Source organism: Talpa europaea (assembly GCF_964194135.1).
Source record: "Talpa europaea genome assembly, chromosome: 12".
NCBI classification, from domain to species: Eukaryota; Metazoa; Chordata; class Mammalia; order Eulipotyphla; family Talpidae; genus Talpa; species Talpa europaea.
Window position 1 is genome coordinate 27,586,617 of NC_140079.1, and position 20,197 is coordinate 27,606,813.

Consider the following 20,197-nt stretch of genomic DNA (forward strand, 5'->3'; position numbering starts at 1 on the left):
GTGAGGCCTTCTGGATACCAAGAGAAAATGTTTTGAATCAAATCTTTCTCAATTAGATCAGACCATCAAGTGTTGGAAGTTGGGTCCTGGAGTTGATTAATATTATACAATCCTCCTTTATAGGGGTAAGATCATCTGAGCATCCTGAAAGTTGGAGGTCACCACTCAGAGTTGGTGTGGTAGGTGTTTAGATGTGTTTGGGCCAAGGCTGGGAAGCTTGGGAACAGGGTGAATAGAAAGAAAGAGCAGTGGAGAAGAAGTTTCAGGCAGCAAAGATCCTGTTTTCATGCAAATATTTTGTTAACCCAAAGGGAAAGGGACGGGCTACCAGACAGAGGTGGCACCCCAGAACCACCAGACTATGCCCTTGAGGCTGCTGCTCTCCCTGGGGCTTGCCATTTGAGAAGCACCAGCCGCATGTTTCAGGGCCATGAGCATTATCTTGGAGCTCCAGTTTAATGTACAGTCACCCTGTCCATGGGGTTCAGGACTCCGGAGCCCCACTGGCTGGATGCCAGTGGGAAGCAGGGGCATCTCACAGCAGGACCCTACCACTGCTCCGCAGATTCCCCAGGTGCAGGCAACACTTTAGGCCTCCGCAGAGAGAGCCACCATGTTTTACTAAGTGGAGACAGTGCCCTTCCAAACTCTATGGGAACAAGCCTTTGGGGGCACAGGGGGAGAGTCTCTATCTCTTCGCCTGCTGTCCCCTCTTTAGAGGAGGGCATGACATGTTTCATTCAAGTCCTTGCTGGCTATTTATGACCAGGAAAGTCCCTCACCATACAGTTTTTGAGTCAGTGGAGTGTTAACACCTGGCCCCTTGGTCAGATTCCTGCTCAGTTCACTGCTTTCTGCCCCCTGAAACCCCCCTTCCTTGGTTATTGGTTGTGCCATCTCTCCTCATGGCCTGCCACCCTCTCAAGAAGCAATGGGTCAGCTGCTTGATTTACTTTCTGACATGCCACACAGGGGTGCCTGGGGAAGCCTTCATCCCTATTGTTTTCTCAAGCTCCTGGGAACAATGCTTCATAGTTTCCAGAGTTCTCTTGCAGACCTTGTTCTTATTTCATTTTAATTCCATTCCACAATTCCCACCGTATTTAATTCAAGCCCTTCCCCTCCTCCCTTCCTCACATCACCTTCTAATCATGAGTATAGGCCCCATTGATACAGCAAGCTGACTTGATGCAGCTGCTTCGTGAATGCCTTGTATGTATCTATTCATCGGTACCCTGTGCACAGAGAGAGCCCGATGGGTGGACGAGAAGTTTCTACAAATCTTCCAATTTCAAACTAATCAACAAATGGTATTAAGACTCTGTGGTGTTTTTTCCATTGAAATAATTTCCATTGACTTTTATCTCAGTGCCTGGTTCAAAGCATGTGTCCAATAAATATTTGTTAAATGAATGAATGCATCAACGAAGGAATGATTTTTTTAAAAGATTTATTTATTTATTTATACAAGCACTGGGTACAGTCAGAAGCGAGGGAGGGTGAGAGAATTCACCAGAGCCAGAGTGGGGAACAGAACAGGCAGACCGACGAAATACACTGCTGAGGGGAGCAGCAGGTGTGGCAGGAGAGGTCTGCGTGCCATGTGGGACCCTCGCCAGTGGCTGGAGATTGAACCTGCGCTGCAGAGGCTGAGGGCAGCTTTGCAGTCCAGCACTCAACCGCTGCACCACCGGGGAGGCCCATAAGGAATGATTTTTGATGACAAATAGGTTTCGTGATTTCCTAATGAGACAGGATGCACTAAAGAAATACACAAATGTCCATTGCCTGTTTTGAGCAGTCTGGCCACCAAGCCCAGGTGTCTTGTCACAGCCTGTGTTGGCCAACCTGGTGGCCCCTGTCACCCATCTGGTGACATGGAGTTATTTCAACTTAAATTAACTAAAACTGGAAAACTCAGTTCTTCAGTCACATTAGATACATTTCAGTAGCTGCCCATGGCCAGTGCTTCCATATGACATGGCACAGATTTTAGAATGCTTCCTATCACAGAAATTTCTACTGACCCACACTGGGATATAGTGCCAAATTAAAGGGTTTGATTTCTTTCTACAAAAAAGAATTTATGTAAACTCTTTCTTCATCAGATTTTATTATAAGAATGAAACTGAAGAATATGCTTTCACTGTTGTTTACCGGGACCCTCAACACCTTTTAAGAGCCATTCAGACTGTTAGATCTGAAACCTTTCTTGATTCAGAATTGGAAAGAGGAAGGTGACCACAATGGTCCCCCAAAGGCATCAGCTCCCACAGTTTCCTGAGACGGGTATGACTGGGAAAGTTGACATCATTGACTTTGGCCTTCACATGAAATTCACCAAGCCTGTAATGAATGTGGGCGATCCCAATCCTGCAGGAAATCAAGCAGAAGGAGCAGTGTAAGAACTTGACAGGTCTTGACAATGGACCTGAAAGGAAAGGTTCTATGCAGGAAAAGAGAGATGAGAAGTTTTTTGATGAGGTTTTTGGACATCTCCCAGCATTCCCAACTGGAAGTCAGTTTCCCATTTTCCATACGCTTTTGTTATGTCAATGATTAAACCTCACTGCCACCATGACACACATCCTTGAGACAGACAGACATGATTTCTTACTGGGCAAGGCAGGCTCTTTCAAGCATCCAAGAGTCGAACACTTAGTACCCTTTACAGAGTAACTAAATCCCAAGCCCCAGGAACTGTCAGTGAGTTTCAACTGGGTTTTCTGTTCAGTTAACTTTACTGAGATTGACAAAGAAAATATCTCCATGTAATCCCACTGAGATGTTTTCATTGGAATATCACGGCAGGACTTGTTCACAAAGTATCTGCTTTTCCTATCGATGGATGCCGAGAGACAGGAGGCCCCCATGCCAGACTGCCTAGGTTTGGCGCGCAAGTCAAACAAGGATGAAGGCCAACCCGTGGGCGACAGCTAGGAGGGTGGCTGCCAAGTGCAAGGCCAGCTGTGTACCGGAGATGGAGTCTGAGCTCCAGGAGCGGGTGCTTGGCTCTGTGTGTGGACCAGGCTGTCCTCGGTTCCCCTTACCTCCTCCCTGGAAGGGAGATCAGGGATGACGATTGGTGGGGCCATGAAGTGAGGACACTTAGAGATCTCCAAACTTACTCAGAGATGGCATGGCCACAGATGCACCCTCTAGACTGGGAGAATCTAGACAGCAAGAGGAAGCATTATTAAAAGTATTTTCTGGAACAATAGGCATACACCAGGTTTGACCCAATCACATCGGATTGTAGGATCACACACTAATAGATTTTAGGATTGAGGCCCTGGGAGGGCTCTGGCAGATTCTCCAGGTCCATTCCCTTATGATCTAGGTAAAGAAACAGTCCCAGAGAATGAAGCACTCTTCCTATATTCGAACCTGGGAATGAGAATGAGAAGATTAAGCTTTAGGAGCGCTTCCTGTATGACAGGCATGAGTTAGAACACTATTATTATCACCATTTTACCGAAAAGGAAATTGTGGCACAGAGAGATAAAAGAACTTGCTTAAGGTCAAAGAAGTAACAAATGATAGATGTAGAATTCAGATCCTGATAGTCTGGCTCCAGAAGCTACATCTCAAAAAAGAAGGACAGCTCAGTGAAGGGACATTGTAGGAATGAATCACTCATCCACCCATCAACCTGTTTTTTTTTCCATAAAGATTTATTTATTTATGCATACAAGAAATGGGGTACAAGCCAGAGGTGTGGGGGTGAGAGGATTCACTAGAGACAGAGTGGGAAACAGAAAAGGCAGACTGACTGAAGTACACTGCTGAGGAGAGCAGCGGGGGAAACAGGAGAGGTCTGCTGTGCCATGTGGGTAGCTCCCTGGCCGGCTGGGGATTGAACTCATGCTGCAGAGTTCAATAGTGCGATACTTAACTCCTTGCACCATCAGGGAGGCCCCCATCAACCTTTTGAAGTAGGTTCCATCATTGTACCCACATTCAGGAAAAGGAAGCCAAGATACTTAATACGTGTTAATAATGTCTGTGGATAAACCACAAAGAAAATCCATCCTGAAGGGTCTACAGTTCAATTGGAGAGAGAGAACATGAACTTGTGAAAAACTGCAGTGGACAAAAGTTAAAAAAAATTAAAGCAATGTGATGAGCTCATCTAGATTAAAGTGCTAATTGGAGGTAGATCTAGAAAGCACTACAGCCTTCAGCAGAATGAGAGGTTCCCGTGGGCTGGAATGGGCAGGGAAACTTCCTGAAAGGGATGGGAGAACTGAGGTGTTCTGAGAGGTCCCCTTCCATCTACCTCTTCAGGAGACCTCGCCTCTGCCCCTCACTCACTCTTCTTTCATCCAACCCACACAACATTGCCATCGAAGTCAGTCTTCTCCTGAGACTTGGGTCGTTGAGGGGAGGTCTGTAATTTTTGAGTCTCATTTACCTTTGTCTCCAGATCCTAGGTGAATGCCTGACACACAGTAGTTGCTCCATGAAGGCCTGATGAATAAATAAGATTTGATGAGGCAGAGGGTGTGTCCCTACTCAATGCAGGGACAGCTGGATTCAGCAAAGGAGAAAGTAGACTTCTCCATAGGAACACTCAAGGAAATGTGTATCAGGTATGTGTCCAAGGCTACGAAGGCTGGAAGATCTTATACCTTAAGAAGAGAAACTATTTTAAATAGGACATTAAAATGCAGGAGGCAAAACAAGAGAGAGGGATGGAATGGGAGCAGGATACAGGTGAATGAAACCAGAGGGCAAAAATGAACAGGAAAAGGAACAGAGGAGCAGAACAAAATCAAGTGCAAAAGGCAGATATGGGCCCCAGGGCTGCTGACCCAGCCAGAAAGTGACCTTCCCAGGCATCGCCTCCCCGTCACACACCCATCCTCAAGGTCGTAGCCATGAGTCGTGCAGCAATATGGCAACCATATGCTCTGGGGCCACAAAAGAACTAAACACCTTGGAGGAGAATGGTTCATCCAGATGTGAAAGTTGGAAATACTGTATACACAGGACTAGGGGTCACCAGCATGGGAAGGAAATAGCCACTAAGAACTGGGAAACGGAGTCTGGGGGTTCCTCATTTCCCAGTGCCCTTTGTGGATGTGAAATAAAAGTCTCATGCTACTCCTAGTCTGCCATAAGGGTGAAATGGCACCACCCCCACTCCAGTCTCCCCCACCCTCCCACCACCCCACTGGTGCTCGGGACATATGTCCTGACTTGTGTGCGTAAGGTCGGCACCCCGCTTCTAGAGGCTGGAGTGGTTTTCGTCTTCCCACGAGGGTGCTCCTGGGTAGGGCCGGGGAGAAGAGAGCAGAGGGTCCCTTGTGTACATGTCTCCTCCTGGGCTTCCTGTGATGATGAGGGCGCCAGTTGCCACGGAAACTGTCACATGAGGAAATTGCCAGATAAGATCACAGCTTCTAGGAACAGGACCCCAAGTGCTTGTTGGGGGGCGGGGGCCAAGGAGCACATGTCAGTAGCTTTGTGTTTAAATTTGAACAAGAAATGGTCACTGGATGTGGCCGGTAAGAAGGTGGACAAGTCTTGGGGGGGCGGTGTTGAGGCTTAATGGGAATTGCTCATAGCAGAGAAAGAATAGGAATTCTTGGCACGTGGGAGGGGCAGGACTGGAGGTGCTGGGTGAGACATCTGTATTTCCATCACATTCTGGGGTTTTATCCATTAAAAAAAGCAATTGTAGACCTGCCAGGTGCCAGAAGCACTGCTAGCAACTGGGGATGACAACAATGAACACAACTGACTTGTTCCTCTCTGGAGGCAGAACTGGTCTTTGAGAAAAAGGATGGGAAATTTCCCATGACCCCAGGAGTCAAAGAAGTACCCAAGGGCACTTGCCACCTACACTTCTCATCTCCCCGGAGCTTATAGCAACTTCAGGAAGCGCCTTCTCCACCCCTGGTGGACCAGTGTCTGTCGTAGCAGAAAACAGGGTTTGTCTCAGATCTGAACTGCCACCCCTCCCTTCTCCGGTAACTCCTTCCACCACAGGCCCAGACTGAGCCTCTCAGTTGCTGCCAGCCAGACCCATAAGACCAGACCCCAAGGGCAGATCTTAGGGTTCCCACTCTCGAGCACTAAGAAGCTCAGGAACTTTATCCTGACTCCATCATTTCTGCAGTGGATGGAATACAGACTCGTGACACGCTGCAGCCGCTCCCCACGGAGGACGCTTCTTCCAAGCTTTCAACTCTCTGTGGTCAGGGCAGTGCGGCCATTCATCAGCGTCAAAGAGCGTTAAACGTCTGATAGAAGACAGTTAAAATTTTCCAAGAACCAAGAAGTTAGGTAATTTGCTCAAGTTGCATAGCCAATAAAGCTCAGCATTGTCCAGGCTGGTAGCCGATGCCTTTATTGGAATAGATTTTTAAAACAGTACCCTCTGGGGTGAAGAGATCATAGAGGTGCTTGGTTTTCTTTGCCCTTTGTCTTTTGCTAGCCTCTGCAGCAAACTGGGCTAGGGGTCCATTGTGGGAAAGAGGTTGCTTCCAGCCCAGCAAGGCCCAGATCTTCAACGAACCTTATGTGCCCCTGCTTCTGTGGTCAGAAAACCGCTTTCCAATTCAGAGAAAACATTCAAATATAAAGCCACCTGCATGGCATAGGGTACCACCACCCCAGAGCCTTGACTGGCATGCCAACCACTGACCCTTTAGTTCCCCCAGCAGAGAAAGGAAAGGAAGGACTCAGCAGCAGTTATCTGGCCACCCAGATGGATATATTCCATGGCTGGTCTCGCCACCCCTGTGAAATCATGCTGAGGGCAATCCTAGTGCAAGCAAAGGACAGTGACAAACAGGGAACCATTTCTGCTGGCGACTAGGTCCCCTCCCTGACTGCTCTTGACTCCCAAGACTGCTCCTTCCCTGCCGGCTCCCTCCATGGCATCTGGATTTTGCACTGATTTGATAGATGACAGTTTTTTTTTTTTTTTTCACTGCGGTCCCTTTGCACTACAGAACCCTCCTGACCCATCAGAGCTAGCACGAGAATACCAGCTCCATCGCACAGAAGAGAACATCTAATCTTCCTAGCCAGAGTGAACCTCAATATCTACCTCACTCTGCCCTGCGCCTTGTCTCCAGACGGTCCACCTGTGTGGTCAGGTCACCCCCCTCTTATCTTATCCAAGCTTGCTCCCGGGTTTTCAAATGCAACAAATGCTCCATAACAGATCATTGCCGGTCCTTTTGTTGTCCCTACTGTCGCTGAGAAAAAGCAGAATGGTCAGACTTAGAGTAAAGAAACAGTATGTCAGGCATTCTGTACCATTTTCCCTTCTTGGGGTTCCCACGAGCCTTCAGTCCCCTTTCCTGTCTGTTAGTCTCCATATTCAGCACTTTTTTCTTTTCAGCAGTAAAATCATTCTCTGTGGGAGGAGAATTTAACTTTGATCTTCTGAGATGCCCTTTAAATGTGGTTATGGTCAAAAAAGTGACTGTGAAAACTCAAAGTCAACAGACAAAGGTAAATACCCACAGGAGACCTGGAGAAGCAGCTAATGGGAGACTGATTAACCGAGGCTGCAGCTCTGGGTTCTGTTACATGGCGTGTCCTTCCAGAGCTCAGAGACCCTCTTTCTGAACTCATTTAGGCTCATTCCCTTAATTTATTAAACTCCATTAAATAAAGTACTTTCATCTGCAAAGGATGCTAATTCCATCTTCCCGGAACTTGGCCGGCGGCCTTTCTCTGGGTCATCCACCGCAGAAGCCCCCTCCCCAGTCAGTGAAGATTTAAGTGACAGGGAGGGAGTCAGGGGACTGGAGAGAAGGGGCAAAGTTCAGTAAAATACTTCAGAAAATAGCCAAGCTCCCTGAGTTTCCAGGCAGACTTGGTTGTGCCACACAGCCTGGGAATAGAGTTAACAAAGGGGAGACGGTCTGGGGGAAGAGGCAAATTTTGCTGCCAGGCTACCAGCCAGGCTACCAGCTTAGAGATTCACTTTTGAGGGACCTAAGGCAGGTACTGAGCCTCTTTAAGCCTCATTTTCCTTTTCAATAATATGAGGAGCCTAACTAACATCTTAAGAGGCTCAATGAGTAATGGTTGTTCAAGTTCATGTCACCAAATAATATTAGTTCTGTTCTTTCTAATTTAAAAAAAAAATGGTCCTAGTTTGTTTTCTCATTGTTGCTTGTCTGGGGGTGACTGCACTGTATGGTTATCAGAGGAGTCAGGTTTTAATGCTGAAATTGGCTCTCCCTCATTGTCTGAATCTAGAGAAGTTGCTTCTTGCCTCAGTTTCTCATAGTGCCAGTTGCTGCCATCCAGGGTCAGGGACCTTGTGAAAAGGATACTCACAGGAGGATGCTCTGTGTCATTTGAATATGGGCTCTTGTTGCTGATTAAAGTGAAAGAAGATGTTCCAGTTACTATGGCTACATAAGAAATTACCCCCACACCTAGTGGCATAAAATCACTATTATGTCCATGTCTCAACCTTCTTCATCTGAAGATTCCTTGAGTCGAGTCTGGAGGTGGAGGGCTGGCGCCCGGTGGCTCCTGGCCTCCGCCCCTCTCCTGTGGCCGCTCCTTTCATCTCCCCTGCTTGGCTGGTTTGGCTTCCTCATAGCAAGGTGGCTGGCTTCCAAGGACCAAAGGCCCAAGAGAGAACAAGAAGCAGGTGGAAGTCGTAACACCTTTTATCACTTACGCTTGGAAGTCATGCAAGGTCATTTCTGCCACCCTCCGCCTGCGCAGATAGTCATAAGGTCCTATCTGGATTCCAGGGAAGGGAAGTAGGCCCTGCCTGTTGATGATGGGGAGTGGCAAAGATTGGAAATATTGCTGTGGTCATTTGGGGGAAAGGCAGACCGCCAGCTAGGAGTGCAGGTGGCAACTGCAGTGTGCCCGTGTGGAGGAGCTTTCAGCTAATATTTGCTGACTGATGGATGTTTCCACTGTCTCCCTTATCCAACTTTTCATAAAACTTAACTCCTCCTTCCCTTTCCAAGTGCCCTCTGGGGATGGAAATAATGAGCAAGAAGGGAACACATAACTGGCAATGAGAGCAGAGGGAAAAGCACAAGACTTGAATTAATTCACAGCAGCCACCACCTCATGATAATTCAGATGTGACTGTCATGAGCCTTTACCCCAATGCTCCCACTGCCACAGAGCCCACAGGTTTCCAAAAAGCAGAGAACACAGAGCACTTTGCTCCCTGCAATCTTGTCTGCATTTTGTATGCTCTAGCTGGCAAGAGAAGGGACTTCATATCATTATGCAAAAAATGTAATAAAAAGCCAAATCCAGTGTGCTGCCTGCGGGAACCCAGAGATCAGCTTTGCAGAAGCTGGATCCAGAGGCCTGGTCTGGGGGTCAAGGATAGCTGGTCTGGCCTCCTGGGACTCACCACCAGCCACAGAGTGTGTCATTACAGATTCAGCGCAGGACCAGGGAAAGGAAGAAAGAGGAATCAATGTCGAATTAGTGTTTCTGGGGCCCCATGTCTTGGGTCATTCTCTGTACTAGGAGCAAAAGCTCAGTCCAGTTGTAAGGCTGAGAGGAGGGAAAAGAGTTCCTCTCCTTAACAGTCTGAAATTTTCCTTCTCTAACTCCATTTGGCTCATAATGGTGGATGGTTTGTGTGTCCTTATTTCTGCAGCAGGGAAGACAGCAGAAACTTCTCTCTTGTGTTCCTGAATAGAATGGCCAAGTCCTCAGCATACCCTCTCCAATATTTCTTTGCTACTCTGGTTCAGCTTTGCAATCCTTTATTTGCCATTAATACATTAATCAGCCACTGCGGCAATGCTCTGAACACATCCTTGTCACTCAACTGACATGCACATTGGTGAACCACATTTGAATTAATGTAAAGAAAAGAAATGTTGGAAGATACCTGTGATAAGGAAAAAAGGAAGGAGGGAGAGAAGAAGGGAGAGAGGAAGGTAATGTTATTTAGATGACAAAATCTAAAATAAGTGCAGGGTTTTTTTTTATTAATGAATTCACAGACATACACTTGGCATTTCTGGTGTTAACTGCGCACACCATGTGTCAACAGAAAGATGAGTAGGTGCCATTCTCCTCTCCCCATTGACACTCTTTTTTAACAGAGCCTTATCTATGCCACCTAGAGGCCAGAATTCAGAAGCCAGAAAGACAGACAGGGCTGTCGCATTAATGGAACATCCCTGGTCTGAAAAGGAAGAGTGGAATCAGTGAGTAAGGTCCATTCTCTAGAAGCCCGTGGAATTTGCATTTCAAAGTCTTCTATCTGCAACCTGCTGATTTTGAACGTTGGGCATCTTGGTTCCTTTAAAATAACCAATGCAGAGGAAAAGCGGGTATCTGTCTGGCTTTATCTCCTCCCCTATCCTACTCAATCTCCAGTTTCTCACATCAGCCTTCAACATTGGGCATCTTTTATTAAATTAAAAAAAACCGAAGTGTTTATATGCCCTAAGAATTTTAAGTGTTTGATTTGTGTCCTTATTCAGTGTTTATAGCTGTTAGCCCCAACCTGCACATGAGTAAAGGGGTTCAGGGTGTGTGAAAAAATTTCAACAGGGGGTGCACTAATAAGCGACCTATGGGACTGGGATGGAAACTCAAATCTCTTTGAATCTGAAGATTGTGCTTGAAGTTCAGTAAACACAAGTCACCCTCAGGGAGATGAGGGTCGACTTGGGTGGTGCCCAGGAGCAGGCCTTAATTTAAATCCTAGATCATACTCACTCACTGTGTAACCTGAGTAAGTTAGTTAGTTCCCTGAATATCAATTTTCTCATCTAAAAAAACGGGTGACAAATACTTCCCTCATTAGAATGGCTGGGAGGATTAAATTAGATTACGCTTATAATTGAATCTATTTAATAAGTGTTTTGATCATTGTCTGCTACTTTGCTCTATTTTCTAGAATGAGCACCCTGGGTATATTATAAATGAGTCTCTTCCAAACTGGGCAGGAAGGAGAGTCCCAAGTAGGACAGGTACCCCATGGCCATGGACCTCTGCTGCTGCCTGGACCAGCAGGGCGTCTCAGGAAGGAAAGCTGACTAAGCCAGCCATTATGGCTGTCTGATAGCTCAGAACTCACTCTGCCAAATAGTTGCCTTGCCTGAGCTCTCTGGTACAGGGGCCCAGCGGGGCACTAACATTCTGGGCCACTACATTGCTTGGAGTCAAGGGACTATGTGCCTCCCTCTGAATCTAACACTCAGTGGCCTGAGGACTAGAAAATTGGGAATGACAAGCCTGGCTTTCCCAGCATTCAGCAGAGCAAAGGGAGCTCCTCAGAACCAAATTCCTAACCAATTCAAGATTCACATAGGCAGCTGTTGGGTCAAGGAGAAACCCCAGAGCTCAACACCAGCCAGGGTTAAAAGCCCACACCTTCTGTCTTTCCCTCTTTGAAGTCAATTTCTGTGTAGCATGCTCCAAAGGAAACTGGGCTCAAGCAGTCTTTAACAGAATACCTTGTGTCCCCTGAAGAAAAGGAGCAGTGTGGTGTCCTCATCTGTAGAAGTAAAGTCTTTAAAAACTGAAGGAACCGAGCCACTCAGGATGGTTGGTGAATTCTTATGCTGGTGTTCGTTACATGTTCTGTCTATCCGCCCAAAGTGAAATACTTGCCATTTCCTCAGTGAAAGATTCTGGAACACCCACAATGTACTTATGCCTGTAAAGAGTTTTAAGTGCAAATAAGAGTTTCAAGACATGAAAAAGCTTTGAGTTTAAGTAAAAGTAAACAGCCTTATCAGACATGCATGCAATAGCCATGCTACACGTGTGTGACAAGCTTCAAGTATGCAGTTGAGATGTCTGCCAGCTCCTCACCTGATAAAAGCAGCACCTTGGGGCCCACAACCACATCTATTTACCCTCTGCTGAGTTCCCTGAGCCCGCAACAGTGCACACTGTGCTCACACTAGTCTGTCCGTCTGTCACCTAGCGCCATACTCCAAGCTGGCCTCTTCCCGCCCCATGTCCGTCTCCCCTCACTGTGCCTGCTGCTCTCAGAGCCACCTCGAAGGCTCCTCACTGGCCCTGCCTGTCATAGAGGTGGTGGCATACTTGTCAAGGGCATGGTCTAGGGATGCTCTCGTAACTCTCAGCCTTGTCTGGCAAAAAGGTAGCTATGTCCTGGCATAAAATGTTCTCTGCAACTCTAATTTTTCACCAAGGCCTCAGATCACCTTGCTTAGGGACTTGTCTCCCCAAATCTGTAATTACTACTTAGCAGCCCCTCACCCCTGCCCATATTACATTTTCTAACTCAGTCTAGCAGGCCAGAGAGGGAAGAGTTCTCCTTTATCTTCTCTCTCTTCCCAACCTCCATCAACCACCGATTCAGTCCTTCACACTGTTACCAGAAAAATTAGGGAGTCCTTTGTTTAATCCATGATTGCAAACAGAAAAGTGTGTGTGTGTGTGTGTGTGTGTGTCTTCCAAGCAGTACTCTCATTGGGTTTTTAGAAGCTCAGTGAGTCAGAGGGTATGATCAGGATGGGTTTCATGGGATAAGGAAAAACTCATTTATCTAGCAAAATGGGAAGAGCTGGACTGGCATCTGAGTAGGAGGGTAAAGAAATGATGCTCACAGCACCAGGCTAGCAAGCTCTAAGACACAGAATTGCTCCGAGTGGGGCTCATTTGGTGGAGCAGCGAGAATGGTGAGCATTGGACAGGAGGTGCAGCCGGGGGTATCATGAGAGGCACGGGGGCAGCTGAGGCAAAGCCGTGGTAGGTAGGAGTGAGCTCGCAGAGGTACCAGCAGAGTTGCGCAGGGTCACAGAAATGTTTACAGCTTTCAAGGGACCTTGGTTGGACCAGGGACTATGTAAGGTGGACTGCACAGGGAGGAGTGGGGAGGTGTGTGGTCACAGAGGAAAGAGTCTGGAAGAGAAATTCTGAGGGAAGCACACATGTGTGGACCCGGCACAGACTGGATAGAAGAAGTGTGAATGTTCTTGAATAAATCAGAGTTTTCTCTCCCTGGGGTGTTATTACTTGACTGAATTGTGAACTATATTCTAAAGGAAGCTTCTACTGAAAAATGAAACTGGAAGTCCAAGGTCAGAGTGTCAGTGGGGTTCTGAGGCCTCTCTGGCATGCAGGCGGCTGGCTCTTACTGCCTCTCCACGTGAGCTCCCTGTGCACATGCATCCCTGTATCCATGTGTTCAAGTTTCCTCCTCTTATAAGGACACTAGTCACTTTGCATTGGATCAGAACCCAAACTAATGTTCTCATTTTAACTTAATCATCACTTTAAAGAACTACCTCCAAATACCATCACATTCTGAGATTCTGGGGTTAGGGCTTCAATATATGAATCTTAAGGGAACAGTTTCGGCCTTCACAGGTGGCCTAAGAGACTGAACTTGAACACTAATGATGAATTTAGCAAACGCTTATTGGTTGCCACGTACTATGTTCCAGAGAGTGTTGTAAGCATTTTTGTGTATTATTCCTTCTTCTTTTTTTAATTAATATTTTATTTTATATAATTCTTACATCATTTTTCATTTTTGCACAATGTATGCATTTTCATTTTGGTTATATTCCCCATACAATTGCACCCCCCCCCTTATTTTGACCCTAGTTCTTCCTCTCCCTGCCCCTCCCTCTGCCCCCGTAGTGTGTCTCTGGTTTACAGTTGCTTGTTGATTTTGATTTTTACTTTGTATTAATTAGTCTTTTTCCTGGTCCCTTATTTAGGTATTATTCCTTCTTATCCTGACAATTGCAGAATTGTATAATTCTAGATTCTATAGACTCTAAATTAATTCTAGATTATAGGTTATTATCTTTTCTGAAAAGTGGTCAATTTAATTTGGTGTAATTATGTGACAGAGGGAGCACCATGCCCTTGTTCCATGTCTCAGGGTCCCTGCGATTTGATGACACTTGGAATAATAGAACAATCTTGCTGTGCTTTGATTGGTAGAAGATTTCTGGAAAGTGCAATTCATTGCAATGTGGGATCTCCACGAATCAAACCTGCCTGCTGCTGTTGGGACAGTGTGTGAGGGAAGACAAGACCACCTCCTTCAGAGGGTCTTCCCTTTTTGTCCCCACCCACATAGCTGAGATTCCAGACCCCTTGTTGCGCAGGCTGAATTGCCACAATTAAGACAGGAAACTGTCATCTCAAGGAGTCAGGCAAGAAAGCATGACAGAGCACTATGCCCTGTGGAGGCCAGCAGCCTCCCACCCACATTGTGTGGGTTACACCAGCACACCCCAGGGCCCCCAAGAAAACCGCTGGGCATATCTAGCAAGCTGGAGACACCTGTACATACAGCTTCTCACTTAGTCCACCTATCAACTCCGAAAAAAGCTATTCTTATTCCTGTTTACAGATAAGGAAACTGAAATTAGTTGGGGCCACAGCCCTGGCCCCACCCTTCCTCTGTGTGCTCTTAAGCTGATACTTAATTCTTTGGATGGGTCTCCCTGGCCTCGCCTACAAGATAAATGCTTGCACACATGCCCTTTCATAGCTCCACTGCTCCATGCAGCTCCTGAGAATCTTACCTGTACCCTGTAAGCGCATGCTCAGCCATGGCGCTCTTTGAACAGGGGGTGGGACCTGGCTTCTCGGCCTCCCCCTCTCCAACCTGCTTTCTGAGAGTCCCAGTCTACAGGCTCAACAAGTAGACACACTCTTGAGGGTCCCCCAGTCCAGATTCCCTGCTTACCAGAGAGAGAACCCATCCACTTTGCATAACTTGCCCCCCGGAAAATGAGTCAAAAAGCAGTTGGGACAGGCCTCCTTGGCAGCCGTGCCACTCAGCCAGCTCAGAGGGAGAGTGCTGTTTGACTGCACAGAATGACACCCACCTCTCTGTCTCTGTCTCTGATCTTCCAGGAGGCTCTGTCGGTGGTGAGCGACGACCAGTCCCTCTTCGACTCGGCATACGGAGCAGCCGCCCATCTCTCCAAGGCCGACATGACCGCCTCAGGGAGTCCTGACTTCGGGCAGCCCCACAAAATCAACCCTCTGCCCCCACAGCAGGAGTGGATTAACCAGCCAGTGAGGGTCAATGTGAAGCGAGAGTATGACCACATGAATGGATCCAGGTAAGCCCACCGGGCCCCCACGCTGCTCAAGGTCAGACCCAGCAACTCACTCCCCAGGTGTCTGAGTCAGGCACATCTGACCAACTGGCTCCTGTGTGTCTGAAGCAGATGGGTCTCTGGGCTGGGCCAGGGAATCTGAGTTGAGAGGGGCATTAGACCTGGCCCTCTGGGCCCCAGTTCAGAGGCCTTGGTGGCCTGCACACACTGCTTGAACACCTGTGTTGTGCCAGCCTAGGTATAGCCCCTTTTGGATAACTTAACACCTAGACTCTCTTCCCGTCTTGTTGAAGACACTTAAGCTCTCTGGGTAGGTGGCCCTAGTGCAAGGCTGGCCAAACCATTCCTAAAGCACAAGTCTAGGAATGACGATAACACTGGATATAGACAAGGGCTCACCGTGCAAGGGAGGACACAGTGCAATTGGAAAGCGTGTTTGTTGCTTGGGGCAGGGAGGACTGTACAGATAGAAATGGAAGAAGAGAGCCTAAGAGAGAAAATCATGTGGGCAGAGAAGTGCCCACTGGTGGACTGGTCCAGGCTCTGCCTCTTCATAAGTTATTGACCTCTTCCCTAAAATAGGGCTGGCAGATCTATCGACACTTCACAGGCTTGGTGCAGGGTTATCACGGAAGCTGTAGGGGAAGGACACAGGACAGTGCCTGGGACTCAAAATTGCTCCATCATGAGGGCGATGGTTATGAGTAAAGGTTTGAAAGGGAGAAAGTATCTTCTCATCCTGAAACACCAGGCAATCCATGAATGGATTTGCAGCACAGACCGAAAAACGGCAAATGAGCCTGGGCCCTGAATGGCAGGCTAAAAAACACGGAATTTATTTTATAGGCAGACACCAACTTTAAGCACTGATGTGACAGTTAGCATCTCAGAGCTGTGATTTAAGACAAGAGAGCAAGCAGGGTGGGGAAAGCCCAAAAGGTAAGCTCTTGATAGATCCCAGATAAGAAATCATAAAGTTCTGAACCAGGACGATGGTAATGATTATGGAAATAAAAAGAGATAGTTATACAAGGGACATTCCAAAGAGATAATTCATAAGGTTTAAGTGAGTAACTATTAAAGCATGTTAGGGGAGGGTTGAGAGAAAACACTAGAACATTCAGCAGACAGTAGAACATTCAACAGACAGTAGAAGAGCAGACAGTAGAACATTCAGGTAGAATTGCCTTCTAGCTTTGGGAACTGAAGCACAGATAATATTTGGAGGCTGGAATTAGGTTTGGGTATCATCTTCATAGAGTTGGAACTGTGAGTATGGATGAGGTCTCTACAGATACCAGGGTAGAGAGGGATGAAAAAAGGGAGCAAGCTTGTGGCTGGAAGGAGACCTCCCCCAGACAAGCCCCTTGTGGAACAGCCAGCCCCACCACATTGCAATCCCACTGACCAAATCTAGTGACTGGGATCCCAGCCACCTTCCCAGAATCTTAAGATTTCAGGAAGGTTCAGCGGTTCTTAGCCAGGAGCACCTGGAATGAGTTTCTTTTTTCATAGATAATAAGGGTCATGTGCTTCTCCTTACAGTTCAGTAGGGCAGAGTTTGTGAAATATTTTCCCCTATTATCTTTTGCTCCTTACGCTATCCTCTGAGGTAGCTGTTGTAACTGTACTTTTTTTATTTAAATATTTTATTTTATATAATTCTTACATCTTTTTTCATCTTTGCACAATGTATTCATTTTCATTATGGTTATATTCTCCATACAATTGCATCTCCTCTCTTATTTTGACTCTAGTCCTTCCTTTCCCTGCCCCCACCATAGTGTGTCTCTGGTTTATAGTTGCTTGTTGATTTGGATTTTTACTTTGTATTAATTAGTCTTTTTCCTCGTCTCTTATTTAGGTTTTCTAAATTCCTGCTATGAGTGAGACCATCCGGTGTTTTTCTTTTTCTTTCTGATTTATTTCGCTGAGCATGATCCCTTCCAGCTCCATCCATGTTGCTGCAAACTGCATGTGTTTTTTTTTTTAATTGCTGAGTAATATTCCATGGTGTATATGTACCACATCTTCTTGATCCTGTCATCTGTTTTTGGGCATTTGGGTTGTTTCCATACTTAGCTATTGTAAATAGTGCAGCTATAAACATAGGGGTGCAGGTGCCCTTTGGAATTACTGTTTCTGTGTCATTTGGGTAAATACCTAGGAGTGGAATTGCTTGTTGTAACTGTACTTTGAAGTATGAAGGCACTTTGGGCTTTGAGTGGAGAAGAGTCTAAGGACTGGGAGGCAGTGATCTCCCATCAGGACCCACGCTTTCTGATTCCTGCCCTATGAGCTAATTTCCCACCCCTTCCTCTCCAACTGAATATGGGGTTCTTGCATCCATTTGCTCATTTACACTGCCCCCCAGTATTGAAGAAGGCAATTCCACAATGATTCCCAATCTGACCTGACCCCAAGAGCATGTTAGAAAGCCAGACCCCACCCCTGGAGGCTTTGGTCTGTGGTAGCCTGTATCCGACCACCATCACCCGCTGCCTCCCACCCCCTTCCAAGCTGCAGCTCTCTTCCTAGCCCAGGACGTAGCCCTGTTCCCCCACTTCCTCTATCCTTCCTGAAGTCTATTCTTCAGAGAGCATTAAATATTTTTAATATTTAAATATTAAATATTTAACTCTCTCACTCCAAGGCCTTTAATGACTTACAACAAAATCCAAAGTCCCTTGGGTGCCCCATCCTTCTCCCTTTAACACCTGCTCCCCACCCCCCATCCCACCTTTTCCCTCCATACCACGAGACTCTAGCTGCTCCTGGACCCCACACACATGCCCACCTGGGAGTCTCCTCCTTGGTGTTGCTTTTTTCTGGATCATTTCTGCTCCATCTAGTCATCTGACTCCCTCCCTCACTTGTTTTGGGTCTTTCCCAGAATGTCACCTTCTTGGAAGTCTTGCCTCCACCTGATCTAGAACAGCACTGTCTCTCATTACCTAGCATTGATTCTTCTTCTTCTCTCTTCCTGGTTCTTGTTATACCCCTCAGTAAAATGTTTTACGTACTGAGCAGTGCCTGGCCCATGATAGGTGCTCAGGAAATCAAACAAATAAGTACCCACGTGTCTGGCTAACCGGATGCAAAGGTGAAGATGCTTTCTCAAAGTCAGGTAGGTCCTGGGCCAGGACAGACACAGCCTGGTGATAGTCCCCAGAGCAAGTCTGCGTTTGTGCTGAGAGGCTGCATTTGGAAGCTGACTATGCTGTCCCCTACTCCCAGGGATGCCACAAGTCCTCCAAGTTAATCTTCCTGGGAAAATAGGGTCTCCCAAAGAAACCAGTTTTCAGAAGTCACTTGTCAGGTCCTCCCTAGCTCCAGTCATACCAGAAGGCAGCTGGAGTGCTGTGCTGCCCAGAGCAGACCTACTCTTTACGTGGTTCTCATTGCACAAAGCAGCCCCTGCTTTTGATTTGCCTGATTGACCCAGACTAACAGCAGGTAACAAAGTAGGTTCAGAAAGACAGATGTCATCTCACCACTGCTCCCCACTTTGTTGGAACAAAGAAGACACAGTGGACTTTCAGAAACACAGGTCAGGCACAGCCATCACCAGCACCTCATAAATATCCTCTAAGTGCTCGCGTGTAGGCTGGGCTGGTGGGCAGCAGAGAGCAAGGGTTTTCAAAAAAGTCTTTGCTTAGGATGGAACCATGTCAGGTCCCACAATTAGATCATGCAAAAGTAACACAATGAAACAGATGCCAGTGAATTTAAATGTCTCACCCTCCAACCTGGGCTCTTCAAGTCCCCCAGTATTACTGATAATGGCTGCATTTCTGGTTATATGGTTTGATGGTTTTCAGAGGGCTGATTCACCATGATGCAAAAGATAGTTCTGACTACAGACTAGAAAACCAGAGCAGAGGTTGTAATTTGGGATTTCTTGGCTCATGGACTAGATTTGTGCTGTGTCATGCTGTAGCCACTCACACAGGTTGCTGTTGAGCACTTGAAATGTGGTTACACAAAAGTTGACCTGTGCCATGGATGTCAAATACATACTAGATTTAGAAGACTTAGTATGGAAAGAAATGCAAAATATCTCATTAATTCATTTTTATATTGATGATGTTGAAATAACCTTTTGACTATTGAGCTAGTTTTTAATACATTGTAAATACACTGTTAAAATCCATTTCACCTATTTTTTAATTTTAAAAATATGTCTACTAGAAAATTTTTAATTACCTATGTGGCTCATATTCCACTTTTAAAAAACAATTTTTAAAGATGTATTTTTGTATTTATTTATGCATGCAAGAACTGGGGTGTAGGCCAGAGGTATGGGGAGGTGAGATGATTCAGCAGAGACAGAGTGGGGAGCAGAATAGGCAGATCTACTGAAATACACTGCTGAGGGGAGCAGTGGGAGAGACAGGGGAGGTCTGCTGTGCCATGTGGTTCAGCTCCCTTGCCGGGTATCGAACTCTTGTGCGGTGGCTGATGATAGTTTGATGGCGCTGAGACTTAATCCCTGTGCCACCAGGGAGGCCCTCATATTCCACTTTGAAAGGATGGTGCTGGGCTGGAATATTTGGGACTGCCCTGTGTTTCACAGTAAATTCTCTCCAGTTCTTTGGTAACTTGGGTTTCTCACTTAATTTTTCATGCGTATTGGAGGTTCCACAGATATTTGGGTCTCTGGAGGAGGCAATTGTGTGCCTAACGCTACATGCCTTCTTGCTTTTTATTGTAGCAGCAAGTCCTTTGGGCCAGCGGCAAAGGTCAAGTGGAGGGTCTGAGGTTTGGGGACTCAGAAAAAGTCAAGTTAGCTCAGGTTGTGAGAGATTTACTCTCCTTCCTATCTTACTGTTTGGGGTATCTGTTAGGGTGAGTTTGTCTTAAGCAGCACAGGCCATAGGTTCCGTGTTGGACGGAGACTTCAGCAACTTGATCCAAGCTGTGGTCTGCACATAACTCTCAGCTGCATCCTGTCTCAACCACGGGATTGGGGAAAACATCCCACGGAGCAAAGAATATCAGTTTATGGTGGGGAAAGGCAAGTGCTTGCTTGCCTGGGTGTAGAGCCTGAGGCCTCAGCAGCCTGCCCCATCCTCCTTGCATGGCCCCCCAGGCTCCAGATGCCTTTTGAGGACACCCAGAGACTTCCCGTCTCACACAGTATGATCAGCATCACACACCTG

General features: G+C 46.7%; 1 protein-coding gene across 3 annotated transcripts in view; it reads left to right on the forward strand.

Annotated features, from left to right (window-relative positions):
• FLI1 (Fli-1 proto-oncogene, ETS transcription factor) overlaps positions 1-20,197 on the forward strand; it is a gene marked incomplete at both ends in the record, with an annotated part of 119,845 nt that overhangs the window by 52,158 nt on the left and 47,490 nt on the right. For 2 of the 3 annotated variants that reach the window (XM_084251093.1, XM_084251094.1), the window contains one exon: positions 14,827-15,038. In XM_084251093.1, coding sequence (XP_084107219.1) covers positions 14,827-15,038 — 212 coding nt within the window. Of the gene's footprint in view, positions 1-7,679; positions 7,728-14,826; positions 15,039-20,197 lie in introns of those variants that run through there. The other variant, XM_084251095.1, reaches the window with a different exon arrangement.